The sequence below is a fragment of the Neolamprologus multifasciatus genome, chromosome 18 (assembly GCF_963576455.1).
Source record: "Neolamprologus multifasciatus chromosome 18, fNeoMul1.2, whole genome shotgun sequence".
Taxonomy (NCBI): Eukaryota; Metazoa; Chordata; class Actinopteri; order Cichliformes; family Cichlidae; genus Neolamprologus; species Neolamprologus multifasciatus.
Genome location: NC_140456.1, coordinates 34,985,642 through 35,011,567, shown reverse-complemented (window position 1 = coordinate 35,011,567; position 25,926 = coordinate 34,985,642). Strand labels below are relative to the sequence as shown.

The window sequence follows — 25,926 nt, the reverse complement described above, 5'->3', positions numbered from 1 at the left end:
GAAAGGTCTTCAAGGAACTTAAAGAATTCCAGCTGCTTTCTTTCAAAGCTCATCAGACTACCATGACCTGGATGACTGGGAACCCTTTTTTCTCATTCACTGTGTGCAGTCCCTCTGGAGTCCTCCCTGTTGGAGCTTGTCAGTAGCAAAGGCTTGAAACTACAAAAATGAACGTTTTTGATTTTGTGAAGGAGTCACTCTCATGATCATTGAGTAATGCCATTGACTGCACAGTCCCTGCCACGCAATCTGTATATGTCACATTTTGAGATTGCCTTGGAAACCTTCATGGGCAGGTAAAAGAACATACCTGGGACCTTCCACCGTTTAGTTTTAGAACCAACAAAGGTTCTCAGATGAGAGGTGAAATGTGTTATGCTGGGCATACACAGTGCAATTTTTGGCTCATTTCGGGCTGATTTTTCAGTCTGTGGCCGTTTTGGTGATCGGCCCCAGTTTCTCACAAGTGCATATTCTAACATACACATGCATTCATAGTCCGATGTATAGATCAGAGAGTTACTTGGGGTTGATGACGTTCCCAATGATGTTTGGCATGCAGACTGGAGCAGCCAGGGAGAAACCACTGACCTCCCGATGTAGATAGGACCTGCTCCACCATTGTTGTTGTTATTATTATTATCGCTACACAGTTGTTTTAGACAAACAGCTACAAGATAAAGTTTTTAACTCTTAATGATGGATATGTTGACTTGCAATTGAACTTGGTGTTGCCCAAGTAATCCCATCCAACACACACAGCAGTGAGAGCCAATGAACAAACAGGACAGAGGGTGAACATTTGCTGATTTTAAGGAACTCTAATCTTTTGGTTTGTTTCTTCTTCTCCACTTATTCTTTTGCTCAATTTATTTCAGTCATGTAAACAATGGTTGAAATAAAAGAAGGTCATTTCAGAAAAGAAAAAAGAAATACCATGCAGAATGAGGATATTAATGTTATCATCCATGCTGTTGTCATCTTTCAGCTGAGCATCACATGGACACAATGCCAAACCACTGTTTTCTGATTCAATCAGATTACTTTGGTTAGGTGATGTATGACCACGGTCTCAGTATGATTTGCTTTAACACAATTACCTGTTGGTGGTATTTACTTGGTGCTTAGAGGAGGGACCGAAAAAATGACCTAATTCCAGTGCACATGATGCTTCTTTGTACAAACACAGTGCATGCTGAGGAAGGATGAGTAACAGGGTGTTGTTATAAAGACAGACAGGATGTGACCTGCAGGAAGAGGAAGTGGTCAAGGTGACTGGGGATAGAGGCTCATCCAGATGTTTCTGAACTGATAGGAGAGCTTCATTATGATACAAATAAGCAGTCGCGCAACTGCAAGTAACTGTACAAGTGTAAATACATCTAACAACAAATTAGACCAAATAGCCGAGGTGGGATTTGTACTGGCTGCTGAGTGTCTTAGAGATCATGTCACCATCCTGGAAGTCACTACTTCTAACTAAGAAATACTATGGCATATTATTTAGTTCTGGTATGATGAATATTTTTTAAATATTTTCATTTGTTTAGTTCTAATGCAAATCCAATGCTTTTGGCCAACTGCTTTTTTTGTTTTGTTTTCTGCGCTCAAGCCTTACATTACTTTAAATACTTTTAGCAATACTTCACTCCTGCTAATACTTTAATACTTAACCTCTTAAGCCCCAACGCCCCCTGATACGGGGGCAAAAAGCAGGAGATCAGGTAGGCTTGGGGCTTAAGAGGTTAAAGCACCAAGCCTCACTGAACTGGTATAACCTTGTGTCAACAGAGAAAGTTGTATATGATAATATAGCATAATTACAGGAAAAGATTAGAGTTGGTTATGAGAGGGGAACTTACATAAGATGTTTCATAAGCTATGGATATAAAAATCAAATGAATGCTCAGGTGCATGGACAGTGTTGAGTCTTTGGTTAGATTTAGAATGATTCATATGTTGTCTCTGTGACCAGAAGAATATGTTTCTAATATATCTGACTCCAGCTTAATTGTAACTTCTATATCACAAAGCTTAAAAACAGAGTTAGGAAAAGCAGTCAGCCAATTGTCCTTCAGGTGCTGTTAGTGTGGTAACTTTGGCCACACGTCTGTCTCTCTGTGTCTGTTGTCTGTCATGCTGCAGATGTTTATATGAGTACACATAATACAGCTAGTAATAATAATAATAAGAAAAGTAGGATTATTATTATTATTATTATTATTATTATTATTATTATATATAGTAAAAATCACAAATTTTTCTACTTAGTTAAGGAAATGTTTGTTTACTTGTTTCTACTATGTAAACATGGTTACACAGCACAATCACATTGCTTTGTGTTGAGTTTTAGGAGCTTAATAAAAAGGCATTACTCTGGAAATGGCCAGGCCCAAGGACTGGACTGAACATGAGTTAAAAAACATCAAACATCTAAGGAAGAGTTTAGAGAGCCAGTAGAACTATTGTCCAAGACTGCTTTAAAAGAATACAAGAAAGTCTGGTTCAAGTCTAAGGGCTGTCTCAAAACCTTTGCACAGTTCTGTACACAGTCCAAAATAAGGCTGAATGATAAGTTTCAAGTTTATCAGCATGGCAACCACCAATCCAGGGGCACCAACAAAGGCCTGTCAACTAGGACAGCCCTACAAATGCCAGTGCCTTAAGAAACTCAGGGTAGATTTCATCCACCCCAGGGCCCATGAGAAGTTGCTTAACCACCTTAGTGACCTTGGCATGGTGATGGGCGAGTCATCCTCCTTATCCTCCACAGAGGACTTGTCCATGAGATTGAGGAAGTCCTCGAAAAATTCCTCCTGGCAATAGCTCCCCCCCCACCCCCCACCCACACTGGACTGAACAGCAAGTGGATCCCTTCTCAGATGAAATAATGTAAGATGCTTTATATCCTGAGTCTGAAGATACAGACACAAAGTTAAAATTTGGGGTACAGGTCAAACACAATGACTACAGATCACTACTGTTCACCCATGTGTTTAAATAAAAGGACGAGGGTTTCTGTTATGTTTCAGTTAGTACATCGAAACATGCAGCTACATCTGGTTCTGCCCAATTTGCCAGTTTAATAGGTGAGACCAATTTCTCAAAGTCAGTTTAAAATAGGAATTTTTTAACCTTAGAAACATATTTCTAAGTGCATCACGGATATCATAATGGATTCCTGACTTGCTCGCTTTATTTCAGAGACAGAGATGATAAATATGAACACGTTTCTGTGTCTTTATGGACCAACAACAAACATTTCTGTATTCAGTAATCAATGCAAATTATTAGTTTATAAACAGAACCAAACTGGACAAAGAGAAGAGCCGAGGAGGACCTGCTGCAACATCTCCATGACAGCTGACATTCACAGCTACATGACTCACACGACATGATTACAATCATACGCACAGTTTGTCAGAACACCACAAAAAGGACAAGCTGTACTTTACTAGACAGTATAGTTTTAACAAGCAACACTTTTATAGACTGATGCATTGTGTGGTTTTAATTCCATTTTTCCATCGTATTCTGCCCGTCATCGGGGGGCTGGAGCCGATCCCATCTACCATACCAGTCTGTTGCAGGACTAACACAGAGAGACAGACCATTCACATAATTTAGACTCACTAGTGAACCTAACCCTACTAACTGCCTTTGTCCCACAGTCCAAAGACATGCAGTACCCAGAGAGAGCAGACACTAAAAGCAAACTTTACAGAGAAAGGCCCCGACCAGATGGTGGAGTCGAATTCAGGAGCTAGTTGTTAGCAGTGCCCCGCCATGGGTATAAAAGCAAAATCTAAACAATTAAAACAGCCATGACTAAACTGACTCTAGCGAAGCCTGTCGGGTAAATAACAAGATTAAATGTGAAACAGTTAAACTGAAATAGAACTCCAGGTTTAGACCTACAGTTTTACAGCCACAGCGTCTCCAGTGCCTACATGAGCTGTGGCCTGAGCTGCCAGTCATTTCACAACATCCTGTTCAGTCTTGACTCTGTTCAGTCCACAGCACCAAGTCTTTAAGAATCCTAATTTAGTGACAGAGTCCAAGATGAGTTCTTTACAACAGCATCAGTCAAGACTTTTTGACTGCCATTTCAACGTGAACTTTAATGATGAAAGAGAGACGAACTCTACAAACTGCAGCTTCTCCTTTATATAGTAACAAAAATCTGCATTATATATTGTCTTTGATAACTTGCTGGCCACATATTCATTGTTAATGCAATCAGGCATGCCCGTAACCTTCAAATCGCCTACAAATAACATGGTAGCTGCTAGCTGCTGCTGACAAACAGGTTGGGAGTGGGAGGGATACTTCCTGTTTCTCATGAAAATGTGAAAAAATGTGAACCCTTGGGAGGAAGAGAAGACCAGACATATGGACACATTTCACGTGCTTTTACTCCACACGGTTTACAAACTTTTACAGTCATAAGATTATCGCAGACTAACCGTAAAGTCGATTCAGCTGACTAAAATATAGTCGAGTAAAACTAAAATAATGCCTAAATTATGATAAAAACTAAATGATCTTTAGTCAAAAGCTGAGGCTGAAACTAATCATAATGTGCTGTCCACTGGCACCTATTGTCTCAGTGATTACTCCTTATCTGTTTAGCTGTTATCTGTATCAGTTTGGGGCAAGCATGAGGCTCTCTTTAAGGTGTGTGTGTTGTTTTTCCAACTACTACTGCAATGAAGTATCAGGGTTTTTAATACAAGGTAAATGAGCAGGCAGATTCACAATGAATTCAAATGCTAAATTTATAAACTGGAAAAGATGCTTCAGTCTTAATCAAATTATTTTCTTCACCCTTTTCCAAATTCTAACAGTTGTGCCACATCGTTTGCTGCACTGCTCCTACAGAGACAGTTTTACTAAGGAGGGTGAATACATCAGAAAATAGCAATCCATGCATACTAAAGGGTTCTTAAATCTCAGTTTAGTTTTTAAGAAGATTTACTGAGACTACACCATCATGCTGTGGAAAATGAAAATGAAACCCAAATGAAAAGTTAATTTTCTTTCTTTATCCTTGTTTAGTCAGAACTCCAGATTTTCATCTTGACTTGGCAGCCAGAGGCAGTCAGAGTGGTGTGACTGATTTAAGGGGGATCTAAGCCTGAGAGAATCCTTGAATTAGAGAAACAACAGGACTTTGGTGTAAAACGTTTGTGCCCTGTGAAAAGTCTCAAGAACATGGTTTGAAGATAAACATCATAAATTGTGTTTCTCAGGCCTGAAGTGGTTGTTTTGGTTGTCAGTTACTATATGGACCAACGGATATGGAAGAGTTCCTTACTTCGTTCCTTATTAGTTTACAACTCATAGACGTTTTTCACGTGGTGACTCTGAAAGCACAATACTGCCGTGCCTCTTGATTTTGGTAGTAAAAAAAAAAAAGTGGGGCTGAAAGATAAAAGCTGAAACAAAAAAACAAACACTGGGATTTTCTGATACATTTTATTAATGCTAGTTTTAATGTTTACATGTTTTCCCATTTACAGACTGGTCTGTTATTGCTTCTGTGGATCCTTCTGTAGAATTTGTATATTTTGCATTGCGCTCTCAGCATCATTCTATCCGTCTGTCTGTTTTTCTCCTTATCTGGGGCCAAGTCACAAATAAGGAGAAAGGCCCAGACCCCATTCTCCCAAACTACCTCCTGAAATGTATTTGGAGGAACAAACTCCTCCCTGTGGGGCAGCAGCTTGTTGGCTGCCTCCTGACGAAGCCAACAAAAGCACTTCCGAGATTCTCAGCGTACAGATGAGATTCTGAGGGCACCAGTTTGCCACCTAAATACGATATGCCTAGAAATTCTGGCCCTGAAAACTATGAACAGACTTTATTAATAAGGACAGCCCTGGCAGAGAACAACACCCACCAAGAATGAGTCCGACTTCTTGCTGAGCAAAGCAGAGCAAACTCCCATGCAGCCTCAAATATTCCTTATATTCCTGACGGAGCCAGGTACAGCACCGTGGAAAACGAGTGGCTGGCCTTCCAGATGTCAGACTCCCTTAGCTATTACCTCCTGGGCCTCCCCTTCACCCTCTGTTCGGACCACGGCCCGCTGCAGTGGCTCCAGCGCATGAAGGATGCCAACGCCCGGATCACACCGTGGTATTTGGCTTTACAGCCTTTTAAGTTCAGAGTGGTCCATGGGCCGGGGGCGCAGACGGCTGTGGATGATTTCCTCTCGCCTCCTCTCTGACACCTTCATTACTATATGCAGTATTGTCTGCTTTTTATACTTATTGGGCTACATGCTTATTATAGGCTTAAATATATATAGGCTGTACAGAACATAAGATTAAAATTTACATTTTTTATGTCATTGAAATGTTTTATTATTTGAGTTAAAGCCAATAAGAAGGTTGCAGATAATGTTTACATGAAACGTGTGTATACTTTATTTATTTTATACTTTATTTAACCAGGCATCATTACACATGTTGAAATCTTCAGACTAATATAGATTATGCATTTCTATTTTATTATTTTTTTTGTAATTTTACCAATTTTGTTAATTACCACAGTCATACCTTTTAACTTAATACTTGCAGATGTGATATAATTATAAAAACGTCTATAATTACACAAAATATCCATTAACTAATGGAAAAACCCAATTACAGAAACTTATTTTACTGTCATTTTTGTGTGATTTTACACCCAGTGTATCAATTTTATGTATGTATAGCATAAAACTAGAAGTTAACAGTTTTATCTTTTAAATAAAAATAGCTGTAAAATTATGTTAATCTTGCAACCATCATTTTTAGTCCTTTTTGTATAAAAAATAAATACATTTTACATAAAAATGTAAAAATCATGTTTATTCACAGGTACCGTTTTCGCGATTTTTTAATTACTTTTTATAATTTTATTTTACTTAGAAAAACTCTGTACATTTATATGAGATATTCTCTTAAATTACAGTTGTTGGGGTTTTTTACAGTGTAGATTTGGGGCCCAATAACATCGTTTAAACCAGCAGATGTATCACAGCTCAGTAAACTCAGTAATGATCCTTCAGGCTGTCGGTGTTGGCTGTGAGTTGTTATTAACACCGATTTGACAGATTTGTTGTAACCATGCGGTAAACCGGGCCGTGAAATCGCGGCTGGCTGAAATTCTTTTCTGCTGCTCGGTTAACTCATGTTCACGTGCACGTGAGCGTACACACGCGGGACTGTAATGACCAATCAGCAGATAAACCCTCAGTTTGCTGAGCTGATGAGTGGGGTTGGTAGAGCGAGACTCCACGCAGAGAGACGCTGCACACGCGGGGAACAGCTCTCCGTTTCCGTTCCAGTCGCTGTCCTGAACGCTGCGCACACAGCGGTAAGTGCCGCCGCGTCTCTTTACAACAGCTTGAGACAACACGGGAAGCTGAGGTGTTCGTGTCTATTTGAACACTTTGAGTTTGGTGTTTTTTCCACAGCAGACTGAGCGTGGACCCTTTACAAGCTGGCAGAAGATGCGCGATTTAATTTGGGCTTCACCCGCGAGCAGCAGGCACGCGCGCGCTCCGTTTGGCTGTTTGGTAACAGTGACGATAAATTACGACCATAAACATCAGCAGCTTTTATTTCGTCTGTTTGAATAAACACCAACAAAACGCGTTTGTTTCATATCCGCTTTATTCCTGCGGACTCTGTCGACGCGAGATCACAGATTTCATATCGAATTTAAAAAAACCTTTAAAAATAAATAAATCTTGACTTGTTAGAGTAATTGGATTAAACAGGTCACAGACCAGCTCAGCGGTAAACCCGACAGGTACAGTGAAATAAAAGAAGATGTTCTGACATTGTTCTTTATGGTTCTGGAAGTTTGTTTAAGAATTTCTGTTTCTTCATCTATAGGATATGTTATCATCTGTTAATGTGTGCTGAACTTTATGTTTAGTGACTGTGAACTTAGAAGTATAATATGTATATTATATATTATTCTATATATAATCTCTGAAAGACTCGTTAATGATGTAGTGTTAGTCCTTGTTTCGGTCATTGTGGTTCCTCAGGGCAGAAACTCCCACACAGACTGTAGCAGAGTCACTACTTCCTCTGATAAAGTTCGGATCTAATTACAGTCGTTGGATTATCCCGCTCACTGAATACAATATTATTCCTTTGCTAATTTGCTGTGGATGTTTGTGTTACCGACCTCTCAGATGCATCCATCAGAGCACAGATCAAAAATCCTCTTGATCACCTTTTTGATATAGAGCGCATGTTTCTATGCTCACTGTTCAAGCTGATTCACTGACTCAGCGTCTTCAGTGTGAATGTGTTTGTTGTACAAGAACAGTCAGCTCCAGATAACTGTGGAACAGCAGCGTCTAACACGCTGCAGAGAGCATTCACATCAGAACAGTTTTACAGGTTTTCAGCTGCATCTGTCAGGACGAGAGCTGCTAAACTGTTGTTTGAAGACAACATCAGCTTTCTTCTTGGCCTGCTTGACAGCTCCTCCAATTACAGCTGCTGCGTTTGCAAATACTGCTGCTCATCAAAGCCAGATTAGAGAGAATAAAAAAGGATGCTGCTCTCTGTCCTTTACAGATGTGAAAATAGGATTTGAATCAGGTACAGCTCCTCAGTGAAATTCTGTGTTGTTCTGTCATTTTGCACAACCTCCTGAATATAACAGCAGAATACCACAACAAGAGAAGCTTGTCCTCTTGACCTCTGGTTTGGCATCTTGGGGAGATGTGAGCAAGCTGTTCAGCCTACCTCTGTCATATCATGTCGTAATAATGTTAGCAACAGTTCACCGGGAAGAACCTTGAATAAACCTTCAACGATAAAAAAACAGGTTTCACTTCAGCTCTTTCTGTTATAACCTTGCTCTTCTCTGCAGCTGGCACAAGCCGTGGCCACGGACTGGTTGTACCTCATACTTTCTGCATTGCCACATAGCTCTCTGCAGCAAACACCTCTGCTGGACCATAAATCCCACGTTGGCACCAGGAGAGACTTGAAATTTATGGTTTTCGGGTTTTTATCGTTAACTCGGTTTCCCATGTTGTAGTTGTGCGTCTTATTTTGAAAGAAATATTTATGCGTTACCATAGCGACCAGAGGGCATTAAGGGGCAGAGAGGAGGATGTTACTGTCAATGTTGTTGGTGCATTTCAGGAGGACGCTGCGCATAAAGTTACACAATTACACAGTGAATTCATGTTTATTATTATATTTACAAAATACCACAGGTTTTGTCTCAGTCGTTTCATATTATTTTGTTGTGTTTATCCGCCACACCTTAAAGGCCGGTCCGTGAAAATAATGTCTGACGTTAAACCGATCTGATAACCGTAACTATAGCCCTAACTATATGCTTTAGCAAAAAGGAAAGTTTGAAGCCTAATCTTAAAAGTAGAGATAGTGTCTGTCTCCTGAATCCAAACTGGAAGCTGGTTCCACAGAAGAGGGGCCTGAAAACTGGGGCAGTGACCCCAGTACTGGGTGAGTGGCTCCAGCAGATCCCAGGAACAACATCGGAGATATTAGATTAGATAAAACTTTATTAATCCCTCGGGTGGGTTCCTCTGGGAAATTTGTTTTCCAAAAAGCACAGCACCGACAGAAGTTACAGAGTTAAGAATATTATATATATATATATTTATACACACATATATAAATACAAAGACATATATAGATAAAATACACAAAGGGGATAAATAGAATAAATAGGAATAAAAATAAAAATAAAAATACAAGTGAATTGCACATTTCAAGTATGGAGTCTATTGCACCGCTGATTATTAACAAAAAGTATTGCACAGTGAAGTGAAGAGGCACTACAGCTTAGTTGTTCCCCCCTCCTTTGTCCTCCTGTTTCCCCTCCCTCTCCCCTCCAGAGAGGAGTTAAACAGTTTGATGGCGTGTGGGACAAAGGAGTTTTTAAGTCTGTTGGTTCTTGACTTTGGGAGAAGCAACCTGTCACTGAACAGACTCCTCTGGTTGTTTATGGCCGTGTGCAGAGGATGCCCAGCATCGTCCATAATGTCCAGCAGTTTCTTTAGTGTCCTTTTCTCTGCCACTGACACCAGAGTGTCCAGCTTCATGCCGACCACAGAGCCAGCCTTCCTGATCAGTTTTTCCAGCCTGGATGAGTCCTTCTTTGCTGTGCTGCTCCCCCAGCACACCACAGCATAGAAAAGTACTCCTGCAACCACCGACTGGTAAAACATCCTCAGGAGCTTCCTGCAGATGTTAAAAGACCTCAGCCTCCTGAGGAAGTACAGTCGGCTTTGGGCTTTTTTGTACAGGTGCTCTGTGTTGCATGACCAGTCCAGTTTGTTGTCCACCCACAGCCCGAGGTACTTGTATGTGTTGTCCACCTCCACCTCCTCCCCCTCTATCTGAACCGGCAGTGGACCTGCTCTGGACCTCCCGAAGTCCACAACCAGTTCCTTAGTGTTTGAGGTGTTGAGTTGCAGGTGGTTTGTGTGACTCCATGCGACAAAGTTCCTCACCACACTTCTATACTCCTCTTCCTGGTCATCCCAGATACACCCCATGATGGCTGTGTCGTCTGCAAACTTCTGAATGTGGCATAATTCAGAGTTGTAGCAGAAGTCAGAGGTGTACAGGGTGAAGAGAAGAGGGGACAGCACAGTTCCCTGTGGTGCTCCTGTGCTGCTGACCACAGTGTCAGACGTGATGTCCTTCAGCCTGACGTACTGTGGTCTGTCAGTGAGGTAGTCGGAGATCCAAGCCACCAGGCAGGGGTCCACCTCCATCCTGTTCAGTTTCTCCTGAAGCAGACAGGGCCGGATGGTATTAAAGGCACTGGAAAAGTCAAGAAACAGGATCCTGACCGTGCCTTTTCCCCCATCCAGGTGTGAGTGGGCTCTATGCAGGAGGTACAGGATGGCATCCTCCACTCCGACACCCGCCTTGTAGGCGAACTGTAGTTGGTCCTGGGCATGTTGTACCTGTGGTCGGAGAAGGTTGAGGAAGAGCCGCTCTAGAGTCTTCATAAGATGTGAAGATATCTGTCCAGAAGAGTGCAGACCTAGGAACAATACTGCGCAGGACCCTCTTATATACTCTATAAATTCGTACTGTGTGTTTGTTTTGTGCTCTGTGCGTTTATTATATTTTCTCCCCCATCCCCCCCCCTGCCTGTCAGCTCAGACATAGTCATGCAACACATATAATGTTATAACTGAAATAACACAAATAGAAATAAATAAACAGAAACACATGAAGAAGAGGAGCCTGCAGAGAATTTATAGACTCATCCTGGAGAAGCAAACAGTCATAACTCTGATTGCAAAAGCTTCCAGACAGGACAGATCCTGTAATGTAGTGCAGCTGTTACTGCAGGTCTGTTATTGTACTAGTAATATATGCTGCCAGTTATCATCTGTAGAAAGAATTAAGCAAAAATTGTTATTGGGGAGTAACAAAAAAATTCCCGTTGGTGCTTCTCTAATTAAAAAAGTGTTTCTTTGAAGTCTGCTTTTAGGAGGATGTTGGTTGTTTCTGCAGTGTGTGAGTAATAGTGGGCAGGAAGGCTGCACTAGCTTCTCTTGTAATCTGAATGCAATTTCTTTATTATTCTTCTCCTTTTATAGCACTCACTTTCTGCACTGGCATTTGTGTATGAGCCCTGTGACATGATGTTTCTCCAGCACTAACATGTCTGTTTCAAAGCTCCTCTGGATGAAAGAGGAAGCACATCAGAGTCTGGAAACGTCCCAGTGTAACTTTGATCATCACACACAGTTAAGCTGCTATTCACTAACAGTTACTTTAATCACTTAGATGCAGGCGTCTTCATCATCTCTTGATTTGGAACAACCAGATTGAGATGAGATTATGTGTGAAGCTGTGAATTTGTAACTTTTCTCTTTTAGTCAAGAAGCAATGAAGAAGAATAAAGTTATAGATGGTTGTTGGTTAGTTTGACTTCGATGTTTGCACGTGCGCCGTACCCCTCGGTGACCGATACACACTCCTACATACACTAGAATACTTAGACAATGGGCAAATCCATTTGAGCGGTAAAACCTGAGAGCTCCAGGTTTCTTCACTGTGTAATAATGGCTGATGTCCAGTCAGAATCAATGAGTCTGTGTGTTCTCCACCAGGAGGACGTTAGAGAGAGGGGGACAATGACCAGGACATTTAAAAGTTAATGACTTAATGCTGAATTTGTTCAGTTCAGCCGTGTCGTCTCAAAGCATTTTCAGGAAAGGAAAACATTTGTACCTGACACGACTCTGTTGGCTTCCAAACACTGATTACTGTATCAACACTGACTTATTACAATAGCTGATAACTAGTCTCGCTTGTCAGGGCTGCACTCTAGTGCTGAACACAAGAACTGATGTGGTTACATTATCATTCAAATTAAGCTCTGCAAGGCCAACGCACAACACCAGTGATTCATTGATTAGTCCGATCGGTCTGATGGGGCCTGATAAAAAAAGCACGGTTCCTGTCAGTGGACTATTTGCTGTGTAAGCGTTCCTTCTAGATCCTTCAACATGAGTGCGCGCGGCTTTATCAAATAGGACAGTTTTTAAGTGTACAAAATACTGCAGCCCTGTCAAAAGTGAAGTAAAATATACTATTTATATTAAAACATATATGAGTGTGCATATTCAGTATGTTTTTCAGCATCAGGCCAACAGTTGCAGATTGCTTACATAGATCCACGTCAGTGTATTTGCTGTGTATACGAGCAGCTCTGTGTCTGCTGCAGAGTCTTTGCTCCAAGGAAAGAAGGAACTTATTATGTAACCAAAAACATGGTCGTTTGAACAGGAGTTTGTCTGTTTGGATCATTCACTTTGTTTTCAAATATTTAGATCAGGTATCAAAACTACTCAGATTTGGGGGAAAAACATGGGATTAACATATTTCACTAAGAATTCCTTCCACCTCGTGACATCCTCAGGTGAAGTCAGCAGCGCTCCACACACACACAGTGTGGGTCGAGCACCACCTTCCCCTCTTAAGTTGCTTGACACTTTTCCAGAATCCCTTCGAGGCGGTTTGAAAGGGGTTTTCCATGGCCTCTCCAAACTCCTCCCACACCCGAGTTTCTAATTCAGCCGCTGGCCAAGACACTTTCTGCTTGGCCTGCCCGTACCTATTGGCTGCTTCCAAAATCCCACGGGCTAAGCCCAAGAGGACTCCTCCTTCAGCCTGATGGCTCCTTGTAACCACGGTGCCTGCCATGGTGGTAACCCCACCACCAACCAACCACCTTTCTTTACCTGGAGAGGGCACTTTACCGTTAACTGACCAAGAACAATGGCCTCGGCGACTTTTTGATCACCCCAGTGAAAGCTCGACGCTATTGTAGTTTTGGTAGCTTCATCAGACATGATGAGAGGATTTTGGCTGTACAAATAATGAACAGAGTTGGTGAAATAGGAAAACCACACCTACCAACAATGACTTTGACCAAGCTCCTTTAACGGTTGTACAAGGAGCAGTGAGCTAAATATCCCACACTCCCAAAGCAAACCCAATGCTGTAAAATTCAGTTAAATGGGCTGATTTTCGATTGATTCGTTCCAATTTCAGATAAAGTGTTGTGCAAAGGTCTTGAGCCATAAAATCTTTTTATTGGAAAATGGGAAAGAGGTGTAGTGATTTATGGAAATGTGCAAACACACATAGAAACACAGTACACAAGACAAGAGTTTCTCCAGTTCTACTGAACTCAGCACAGCCTTAACTGTGAAGAGGTCAGAGGTCCAAAGTAATATTATAATTAGAGTCCTCATATATCATCCACTATAGACATGTTTTCAGTACAATGGCAGAAAGAAACAGACCTTTAAATATGTATGTATGTAGCATTATTATTGTTTTGATGTTCAGTCTGTCAGAGGTCAAATGTAAGGATAGCTTATAAGGCTTTTTGTCCATTTAAACCAATAATTAGACTAAAAACGGTGTTTTTGCTCTAACTGAGGCTTACGGGTGCACAGGCACTGAGCAGAGTACCGTGTGACCTCAGCATTTTCCCTGCGTCGTGAATGAGAGTGCAGTGCATGCTGGAATAACAGGAACTCTGCTTTCACGCCTATGTTTGAAAATGTTAGCTGCAGACAGCGTTTGTTTCTGTTGTTTCTGCTCGTCCTGCACTCCCACATCAGGCCGTAAAGTGCCAAGAAGTTGATGAGCTGCCCTCAGGATGAATGTTATTAAATGCAGAATTGACATTTTTTTGTATTTACTTGTTTTACAGATCCTTTCCACTGTCAGTCAAAACTGGAAGGACTATGACAGATAGACCCATCTGCCCGTTTGGAGAGAGCCAGCTGGGAAGATAGAACATTTGTGACTTCTACATCTCCATCACAAAGATGAGGAATATTATCCTGGGCATTGTTTGTCTCTGTATTTGCCTGACCCTTGATGATGCACTGGCTTTAAATGGACGGAGGACACACACAGCAGATGGAGAGGGAATAGAAGCAGCCATCAGAGGAGAGAAGCTGCTGAAACGAGTGAGGCGAGGCTGGATGTGGAACCAGTTTTTCCTGCAGGAGGAGTATACAGGCTCTGACTACCAGTATATTGGCAAGGTAAGATCTGTGCTTCCGTTAAGGTACACTCAGGATGACATATGCCCAAATTAAATGAAATTCTCTTAATTAGCAGAAAGCATAATGATTTACCACAGCTGACCACAGTGTTGTTTCTTATTGTTGTTCTGGGTCAATAATGACACTGTTACTTGAAGAGAAGGTATTTTATCAAACTGTAGTTCACATGTGTCACCTCGCCTCTGTCAGTGCGCCCCAGGGCAGCTGTGGCTACAGTGTAGCTGCCATCACCAGTGTGTGGATGTGAGTGTGAATGACTGAATGTAGTGTAAAGTGCTTTGGGGTCCATAGGGACAAAGTAAAGCGCTGTACAAAAACAGGCCATTTACATGTAAACAAACTTCCGCCATCACAGTCCGCTCAGAGGTAACTCCCTCTAGCTCTCTAGCTCCCCCTATAGTCTGGGTGTATTAACAAGATAAAACTTGGATTTGCTGTTATCATTACGTCTTCCTCTTTTTAAAACAATGAAATTAAATAACATAGCTACTTTCACAAACCTAAACAGTCTCTTGTTTTTCTTACTTGTTAAACCAGGATTTGTCAATTTAACCCTTTAAGACCTACCATAGAACCAAGTCCGCCAGAGCTTATATTATATGTTTACATGCTGTGGAGCCATTTTTGGGAGCATTTCAAGTTCCAATACATCAATACAACCATTACAGCCTAAATTTTAATAATATGTCTGCATTAAGTGCATAGTAATTACATAAATTGCAAAAAAGTGCAATAAACTACAATCTATCGTTTTTGTTTTTTAACATATATTTCTAGTTTAAATTTAAGAGGCTTATCCCTCAAAACTGTAAATACAAAAAAGTTGCACAAAATAGTTTCCCACCACAGGAAATTTATTTTGAGTGTCTTCATAGTTTTATTTTTGAAATACACCAATTTTTATATACTGCAGGAAAAATGAAAATAAATATTATAATGCAAATTTGCAAAAAAGCAGCATATGCATCAAAATAAACTATTTCCAGCAGTGCAATATGAGTCCTAAGCATCCCAGAAACCACACAGAAAGTCATAAAGTCAAACATAACTTTTAAAAACACCAGTATAGGCTCATGAGGCCCTGATGGTAAAAAACTACATTTCTGCAAAATGACATCACTTCCTGTTTCGGGCAGGTAATGGCAGACATGCAAAAGTTCGCGCTGACCTCTTTTCCAACGTAGGAAGTGTTACAAACAGCTGATCGGATCGGCAAAGTGTGTTTCTGGAATATTATGTTTTTGTTGCTGCAAGTGCTTTTTATGCAGTTTTTGCAAAGTTATATGTGGAAGGAAACTGTGACCGAGGACAAGCTGATGGCATAAGATGTAAGTACAACTCCTCCGGTTTCATATGCAAAAAAAATGATTGCGCTAGCTCACGTGGTTGCAGAGCTACCGGGATTTAAAAATAGTTACACAAAACAGAGCGTGCCCGCTCCGACCGGTTTTAAAGGGTTAATGTTAACAGCACAACTAGTTTTCCACAATCATGGTCAGTTCAACACTAGTAACCAAACATAGATACTATGACATCATCTTCCAAACAACATGTCAACACATTACATCTGTTCGATCATAGGTGGCCTCACTTGTCTTGCAGATCTTCTCAGTGTTTGTTCTCGTGTATGTGGAGGTGTTTCAGGTGATAGTGTCTCATGTGTGTGTTGGGGTTGTTCAGCAGCCTCCAACCTCTGCTCCACTACTACTGGTCCCTTAAGAAGATCTCTGCGATTTCTTCTCAGCATAGCTCCATCTTCTGTCTGAATGATGTATGATCGTGGTTAATCTTCCTTTAGAACAGTCGCTTTCTGTGCCCATGTGTTGTTTTTGTCTTTGAATCTCACTTGATCCCCAGCATGCTGTTCAGGTAAGTTCTTAGTTCGTCTGTCATAATAGAACTTCTGCTTTGCTTTCTGTTGCTCCTTGAACTTCTTCACGCTGTTTCCCTCCTTTGTTTTAAGCAGATTATCCTGAATGGGCAGGTTTGGTCTCAGGCGTCGTCCCATAAGAAGCTGTTCTGGTGACATACCACACTGCAGTGGTGTTGTGTGGTATACTAGCAGGCTTTTGTCTGTGAACACTTCACTTGACACACCGTGTCGTACAGCTTTCATAGAGGTGATTACAGCCTCTGCTGTTGTCGTTTGCAGTCTACATACTTCCGGATACAAAGAGTTGCAGTCTGTGACCACAATATAGTCCTTTCCTCCAGACACAAAGAGGTCAGCCCCCACTCTCTGATATGGTCGGTCTGGCACTGGGTGTGGCTTTAGTGGCTCGGCAGGATTGCTTGCTTGATATGTCAGACATGTTGAACAGGTCGACACTTCATTTGTCACATCCTGATTAATCCTTGTCCAGTACATCACCTCTCGTGCTCTCCTTTTACATTTTTCCATGCCTAGATGCCCTGCGTGGATCTTTTTGAGCATCTCTCCTCGCAGGCTCTTTGGGATGACAATTTCCCTTCCCTTGAACACCACATCATCCACTACAGACAGTTCTGCTCTGCAGTTCCAATACTCTTGAATAACAGGTGAGCAATTTTGCTTACAGCTGGGCCATCCATCTATGATGGTTTTGCACAGTGTTTGTAATGATCCATCTTTGCTTGTCTCCGTTCTTATGAGCTCCATCTTCCCTTCTGCAACAGGAAGTGCACTTGTGACCATGCTCACATAAGCTCTTACATCATCCATCTTGGTGTTTGCTGGCTCATTCGGATCAACAGCTCTGGATAATGTGTCGGCTGTGTACACGTGTAAAGTTGCAGCCGGATCATCGTTCTTTGGATTCTCAGCGGACAGTCATTTAGTGGTTTTTGGAACAATGCTATCAGTGGCTTGTGGTCAGTTTCAACACTGATGGGCTGCCCGGACACAAACTGGTGAAATCTCTCACAGGCGTATGTTGTGCTGAGCAGTTCTTTTTCAATCTGTGCATATCTCGTCTCTGCGTCTGTCATGGATCGCGATGCATATGCAACAGGCTGCCACTCATCATACTTCTGCAGAAGAACAGCTCCAAGCCCACTCTGTGATGCATCTGATGAGATCTTAATCGGTCTCATTGGATCATAAAACTTCAGAACTGGTTCCTTTGTAAGCAGATCTTTCAAGTCACGCCATGCTTTCTCATGTTCATGATTCCACTCCCATTCGATTCTCTTTTCAGTTAGCTGTCTCAGTGGCGCCATTTTTTCAGAGAGATTGGGTATGAATTTTCCCATGTAGTTTATCATGCCATTAAATCTCTGCACATCTTTCTTGCATTGCGGCCTCTGCATGTTTTCAATTGCAGACACCTTTTGAGGATCAGGTCTGATGCCTTCACTGCTCAGGATATCGCCAACGAATGTCAGTTCCTTCGCCCCAAGCTGACATTTCTCTTTGTTCAGCTTCAGATTGGCTTTTCTGGTTGCTTCAAGAACATTTCTCAGTCTCATGTCACGTTCAGCTTTTGTGCTTCCCCACACAATGATGTCATCCATCGACGTGTCGACTCCTTCTAGGTGCTCATAGATCATGTGTATTGTCTTGTGATACACCTCAGGTGCTGAAGCAATGCCAAATGGGCTGTTGAACGTGCAGTTTTGAACTTGCTTCGTCCAGCTTCAGTTGCCAAAATCCTGATGAAGCGTCTAGCTTGCTAAAGGACTTCGCTTTTGCAAACTGTGACATTATTTCTTCTCTTGTAGGTAGTTTGAAATGTTCTCTCTTTATTGCTCTATTCAGATCTGTAGGATCCATGCAAACTCTGAGCTTTCCAGTCTTTTTCTCCACAATAACAAGAGAACTCACCCACTCCGTTGGTTCATCGACCTTTTCAATCACTTCCAGGTTTTCCATCCTGTCCAACTCGGCTTTCAGTGGCTTTTGTAGAGCAAATGGTACTTTGCGGCATGGATGAATGACTGGTGTTACACTTTCATCGAGTCTGATTGTGTGTTCTCCAGCAAGGCAACAAGTCCCTGAAATCGGTCACCATATTCCTTCATCAACTCATTATAGTCCATGTCATCGTCAGTTTCCACAACGAGCACTCTTTTCACTAGGTTCAGACTCTCACAGGCATGTAACCCTAGTATAGGCTGCACGTTCTTCGGCACCAAAATGAATGTTAGCGTGTGCTCCTTGTCTTTGTGTGTCACTTTAACCATGCATTTTCCTTTCACAGGTATTTCTGCACCTGAGTATCCACTCACTTTCACCTTCGTTGCATGGATTTTAGGTCTCGGTCTGATTTTCTTGAACTCTGCTTCTGATATGACATTCACAGCTCCAGTATCCAGCTTGACTTTCATGAGTGTGTCATTCACCTTGAGTGTCATTATCCTTTTCACCTGTCTTATTGTCTGTCGCTGCAGCTACATAGAGTTCCTCTGTGTCTTCTTCATCCACAGTATGGACTGTACTTTGTTTCGGGGTTTGAGCTTTGCAGCACCTAGCATTATGGTTATTTTTGTTACAGTTATTGCATCTTTTCCCATATGCTGGACATTTTTTAGGAGGATGTTGCATTCCACAGCGACCACAAGTCTTTTCTCTTCTGTCCCTGTTTGCTGGCTTCAATTGCATTTTTATTTCAGCAGCAGCGCTCTCCTTATTGACTCTGTGTGTGTTCTTATTCACAGCATTCACTCTGCAGCTGTCACTAAGCAGTTCTTTAGCCCTCACTGTTTCAGCTGCTCTGCACAGTGTTAATGCTTTTTCCAGGTCAAGATTTTCCTCTCTCAGACCGTTGTCTGGAATCCCGCACACAAGTCTGTCTTTTATCAAAGAGTCTGTCAGTCCTCCAAATTCGCACGTTTTACTCTTGTTCTGCAGCTCTGTGACATACTGATCTATTGTCTCCCCTGTCTTCTGTACACATGTGCCTCTCAATTGTCACATTTCGAGCAGATCCCTCAGTACTGCTATATTTTAGTCCGCTACCTTTCTTCAAGTCCATCTTCTGACACCATGTCTTGTTTCTTTATGTTGTTGTGGGTTCTCAATAATGACACCGTTACTTGAAGAGAAGGTATTTTATCGAACTGCAGTTCACATATAAAGAAACTACCGCCATCACAGTCCGCTCAGAGGTAACTCACTCTAGCTCTTTAGCTCCCCCTATAGGCTGGGTGTATTATCAACATAAAACCTGATACTAAGCAAATATGGATTTGCTGTTATCATTACACCAACAGCTTTCATTTAAAATGTACTCACAGACTGACGATTATTGGGCTCAGTTTCCAACTACATGGAATCTGTGCAAGGAATATTTCAAATCAGCATTGTAAGTTTTAGTGAAGAGGAAATTCATTTTGCATGGGTAAAACGCGCATGCGCAGTGCCTTTGTTTTCATACGCACATGGAAGGAAAAAGTATGGCGGCGACGCAGAATGAGAAGGGCAAAAGCGGATCGTTGAATGAAACAGATGAAGCAGAACTGGTTTGTTAAAATGCTGCAACTTCAGTGGTGGAACTGGTTTAGCTTTCGTCCGTCAGATACACAACAAAGCACTATTTTTGGTAGCGCATGCTAGCGGGCCGTCGTTATTACCGTGTTGTTTGGAAAATACGGCGCACTTAAAATCATCCTTTGATTTTTCTGAAAGTCGACAGAGCCCCTTATAATCCCGTGTGCCTTATGTATGAACTCTGGTTGTGTTTACTGACCTCGAAACGATTTTATGTGCACGGCGCTCGAAAATCTGTCAAATATTTCTACGTCGGCCAGTTTCCACTGGAAACGCCTTTTGGTTAAACTGTCAGTGAGGAATTTGCATTTTTATATAACTTTAATGGATGGACTGGTTCTTATATAGCGCTTTTCTACTCTGTCCGAGCACTCAAAGCGCTTTATACAGCTAATTCATTCACCCAATCACACCTATTCACACAAGCACTTCTAAGTTTAAGTGCTGAGTATCTAACATTCGTACACATTCACACTCCGATGGATGCATCGGAGAGCAACATGGGGTTAGTATCTTGCCCAAGGATATTTGGCATGCAGACTGGAGCAGCCGGGGATCGAACCACCGACCTTCTGGTTAGTGGCTGATCCGCTCTGCCACCTGAGCTACAGCCACCCCAATGCACATAAAAAACAGCTGCTTGTTTAAGTGAAAATACATTGATGGTTTTTTGCACTAATAAAGTTGTGGAGTTGTAAAGTATTTTGTTTAGTGTCAATTATATCGTTAGTTATATCGTTATCGCAAATTTTCAAATGTATATCGTGATAAATATTTTTGGTCTTATCGCCCTGCTCTACTTTACAATACTTTATATGTTGACATGCAAAGTCAAAGTAAACTTTATTGTCATCTCTGCTATATCCAGTGCAGCATACAGAGAGATGAGACACGAGGCTAATTATTATTATTATTATTATTATTATAAAATAATAAAAAGGAGAAAAAATAAATAAATGCTTAAGTCTTAGGGGATCAAGAGAAGTTGCAATTAGAATTTACAATTTACAGTTTGGAGTGGTTTAAAGTGACCAGCTTGTAAACCCGGAGTAGAAAAATTGTCCATAGAGCAGTTTCAGATAATCAAACAAATTGAAATATTAAACAAAGATAACACGAGTAAACACAAAATAACGTGTGCAAAAGTGATTACCCCCTAAGCCTAAAACTGGTTGGGCCACCCTTAGCAGCAACAACACTAGTCAAGCCGCAAAGAGTCTTTTACTGTGGAGGAATTTTGGCCCACTCACCTTTGCAGAACTGTTGTAATTTGGCCACATTCGAGGGTTTTCAAGCACAAACCGCCTTTTTAAGGTCATGCCACAGCATCTCAATTGGATTCATGTCAGGACACTAACTAGGCCGCTCCAAAGTCTTCATTTTGTTTTTCTTAAGCCACCAGACCATCACACTACCATCACCATACTTTACTGTTGGTATGATGTTCCTTTTCTGAAATGCTGTGTTACTTTCACACCACATGTAATGGGACACACACCCTTCAAAAAGTAAAACTTTTGTCTAATCGGTCCACAGACTGACGTTTCCAGACAGAGAGCTCTCAGTTACTTTGTTTCTAATTTGTTCCTGAGTTTTCTTGGATTGCAGTCTGAGCATGTGATTTGTTGACCATTGTATCTCTTTGTTGACAATACATACCACACTACAGTCATAGTTATAAGCAGGGCTGCACATAAGTGGTCCGCAGGTGCGCATTCGCTGTCAAAATAAAAGACCAGATAAGAAGTTGCAACGCGCGTTTGCGTCCATATAAAAGGCTGTTTTTGTCCGCTAGAGTGGGATTTTCACAGCATATTCTGCACCACATCTCTGTGCGTTCATCATTTGTTTGAAGCCAGCTCACTTCCTGTAACCACTTTTTCGAGAATACGCGCTTCTTCTGCAGTTCGGACTCCTGCTGACATTTCTTTGGAGGTGGAGGTTTTGAGTCTTCATCTTCATCACGACTCTGGTCCCCCAGCCTAATGTTCGACACCATCTCTTCATTTAAAAGTAGCCTCGGTGACACTGTGCTTGGGAAATGGACCACAGCACTTTCACAGTTCACTTAGCGTGTACATAGACAGTAGGATTATATGGGGATTTGCCATCTAACTGGCTGCTCTGCTTAACAAATACAACTTGTAGGCCTTTCAGTGAGGGTAACTCACAGTGCATGATGACAGCTGGAGCTTTGCTGTTTGATCAGTAGCTCGTAGCCTGCAGGTATTGTGGTGCTCTGTATGAAGCTTGCTGCTGTCTGACAGCACAAAACCAAAATACGTTTGGAAATAAACAAGAGCAAGGACCAAGGCAGCGTCAGTAGACTTTGGTTATGGTTTGGTTATACTATGGTTCAAATACAGATGAACAGGGAGGAGGGTCAAACAGCCAAAATATGGTTATGCAGAAATTCATGTTTTGTATCTCTGATGTCAAAGAGTGCTGACATTTATTTATTTATTTATTTATTTATTTGTTTGTTTGTTTGTTTGTTTGTTTGTTTATTTGTTTATTTATTTATTTTAATATGAAGTTACACAGTAGTGGGTTTACCTACAGATGTACTCTGATTATGTTTTCACCATCCTGGTCCATGTAAAACAGCAAACAGCACTTGGCTGCCTTCATCCTATTCTAATCCAGTTCCATGTCCGGAAGCCAAATTCCAATATTCCCCCACTATTCGAACACCTGGTGCTTTGCACTTGTGAGTGCTCCATTCATCCAGAGACATCCATGAACCCAAACATATAATTAAGAGAGACATTCAATAGAGAAATACTGTTAGAAATAACAGTAAGCAGAAAATGTTTTGTGACATCTAATGAATATGGTAGCATCGTCACAGCGACGATGATTGTGAAGAAACATGAAAGACTGCAGCATCTTTCATGTCTGTGGAACACCACAGAGTCCATAACACATACTCTGCTCTGGAAATGTGCTGTGCTGAAATGTCTGCAGGCTTTATCGGCTTGTGAAAGTAAGGCGGTGTTGCAGCCCTGCAGACTGACAGATGGAATCAGACTGAACACTGCTGGACAGAAAAGGTAGCAAGGATCAAAAGGAGAGAGGGAACGACTGGAGGACATACAGCGAGGAAAGAACAGAAGGAACTGAGGAGATGTGTATTGTGTGGTGTGAAGAGTGAACAATTAAGGGCAGGAGGACAGGTAGAACAAAAGAACCAAGGCAAAGAAACAAGAGAACAAAGGTGAGGAGCAGCACAAAGAACACAGGCAGAGAGTGAAGGGGTGATACACTGTAACCTGATTCAAGGGAGAAAAGTTAGGGCAGGAAAAGTTGCAGGTTAAGGTATCAAATGGGTTTCATTTGACTCAAACTCAAACAGCACATGTCCAGTTTCGTTCAGGTTCATTCTTTTGTCCCTAAAACTGCAGTTTAATGTGCTGATTTCAATTTTTTAAATCATTTTAAGTGAAATAAATCTGACCAATATTTTATATATGTGTGTGTGTGTGTGTGTGTGTGTGTGTGTATATGTATATGCTCAACTCTGGTAGATTGCTACAGTAATTTTAGGGGCAAAAACCCACCTTTTACAGACAAGGGAGTCCAGAGGCTCCAGTCATCACAGCCCTGTCTCTCTTCCACAGAATAGTGATGTGATCAATACTGAAATATCGATTCTTCCGATACCAATCATTTATGTTCTAGAATCGATTCTCACATTAAAATATCGATATTTTAGTAATTTAGGGTAAATGTGTAGTTTATCATTAACAGGAACACAGTGGAAAGAAACTATAACATTCTGATCGTCTACATTGGAAGGAACTACTTCCTCTTCCGCCTTTTTATAGTCATGTGTGAAACACAGCTGTATAAATGTGTGGCAGCCCCTGGCGTGCACACTCACAACAATAGCTGAGCAAAAACGGAGTCATGTGCGGACGTATTTTACCTCCACAAACAGCAAAGACGTGGTTTGCGATACATGTGGCAAGACAGTGAGGTGCTGTGGCAACACCACTAACCTCATCAAGCACCTCAGAGTAAATCAGATCAATGAAACATTAAGTACAAAGCATCGGTATCGGATCAGTATCGTTGATACCACCCTGGATTTTACTTGTATCGGATCAGAAAGGAAATCAGTGGTATCGCACATCACTAGAACAACATGTCTTTATCCTGTCTTCCTTCTCTCTCCCCAACCAGTTGTAGCAGATGGCCCCGCCCCTCCCTGAGCCTGGTTCTGCTGGAGGTTTCTTCCTGTTAAAAGGGAGTTTTTCCTTCCCACTGTCACCAATGTGCTTACTCATAGGGGGTCATATGACTGTTGGGTTTTTCTCTGTATGTATTATTGTAGGGTCTGCCTGTCATGACTGGCGTGGCAGGCTGGGTGAAGGTGAAGACCCAAGTGCAGGCAGAGGTTGGTATGAGGAGTGAGTTTATTTAAGTGGAGATGGCGAGGACAGGAACTAAGAAATAACTAAACTGCGAAAACCTAAACACCTGAAACTGAAGCCAAAACTCACAGGACAACATGCAGAGGAACACAGGGAGACTCGGAGAGACATCACAGACGAACCAGCAACCAGCAGGAGAAAACACAGGGCTTATATAATCACAGGTGCAATCAGGTAACAGGAGAGAAACACTGCTGGGAGAAAGCAGAACTGACAAGACAAGGAAGCAAAGCAGAATACACTAACATGAGACACAGACCTTCAAAGTAAAACAGGAAGTACACAGAGACAGCCTGGAGGGAGAAAGAGAACACGGAGAAGCACATGACGGGATGAGGAAACCTCAGAACACAAGGCACCAGAACTAACACCACAATATAAGCACAAACACACAGAGGGACACACAGAGGTCAGCTATACGACAGGAAGTTACTAAATACACGGGAACTAAACAGAATACAGCACAGGTGTTGAACTCCAGGCCTGGAGGGCCGGTGTCCTGCAGGTTTTAGACGTGTCCTTGATCCAACACAGATGATTTAAATGGCTAAATGACCTCCTCAACATGTCTTGAAGTTCTCCAGAGGACTGGGAATGAACTAATCATGTGATTCAAAGCCTCGAGGCCTGGAGTTGGACACCCCTGGAATACAGGAAACCTAAACTAGAACACAATAAACTAAGATAAAAACATAATAAACATAATGCAAAGGACACAAGGAACTCAAAACGCTGGGTCAAGAGACCAGGATCCAGACACTATCTTACAGTATAAAGCACCTTGAGGCGACTCCTGCTGTGATTTGGTGCTATATAAATAAAACTGAATTGAATTGTAGCACGTCACCATTGGCAGGACCATAAGTTCCGCTTTAGTAAATCCCATTGATGTGTTTTGTCCTTTAATGAAATAATCACAGAATAGTTTGTTTATTAGATTAGATGGAAATAGATGAATGAAAATATTTTTACTGGGAAACATTTTGGTGATCTGCAAATGTAAACTTCTATTTATGTATTTTAAATTTTCAAAATTTAACTTTTGCCAATTTTGCCATTTCCATTGGCCACTTAGATCTGCCGGGGGCCTTAGTTATATCTCTGCTTTCAGTACAATCATTCCTGAAATTCTTATTAGCGCTCTGCACACCCAGATTTTCCCGAGAGCTTTTTTAACATATCAAGGAATGTTAAATATATCATTTTAAGCATATCAGTGTTCTTTAGAAAGCATCTGTATTTAATAACCAGGGTCAATATTATTATCCCCCTGAAAATGTACGTTTTTATTGAGCCAAAGCACAAACCAGTGTTGTACGATGATGTGCTTTAACTTGATGGATATACAAAGTTATCATAGTGTTTCCATCTCAGTGACAAGTATCATCAAGACATTTAAAGAGAGCCACACAGTACAA

The 25,926-nt window shown here is 41.5% G+C and overlaps 1 protein-coding gene across 3 annotated transcripts in view; it reads left to right on the top strand.

The window, feature by feature from the left end:
- The first annotated feature begins 7,008 nt into the window (after window positions 1-7,008).
- The window catches only part of cdh6 (cadherin 6), a 56,239-nt gene continuing 37,321 nt past the window's right edge, over window positions 7,009-25,926 (top strand). Inside the window, exons 1-2 of one of the 3 annotated variants that reach the window (XM_085139393.1) lie at window positions 7,009-7,365; window positions 14,245-14,584. In XM_085139393.1, coding sequence (XP_084995519.1) covers window positions 14,363-14,584 — 222 coding nt within the window. In that variant the 5' untranslated portion in view covers window positions 7,009-7,365; window positions 14,245-14,362. Of the gene's footprint in view, window positions 7,366-14,244; window positions 14,585-25,926 lie in introns of those variants that run through there. The other 2 variants (XM_085139394.1, XM_085139395.1) reach the window with 2 other exon arrangements.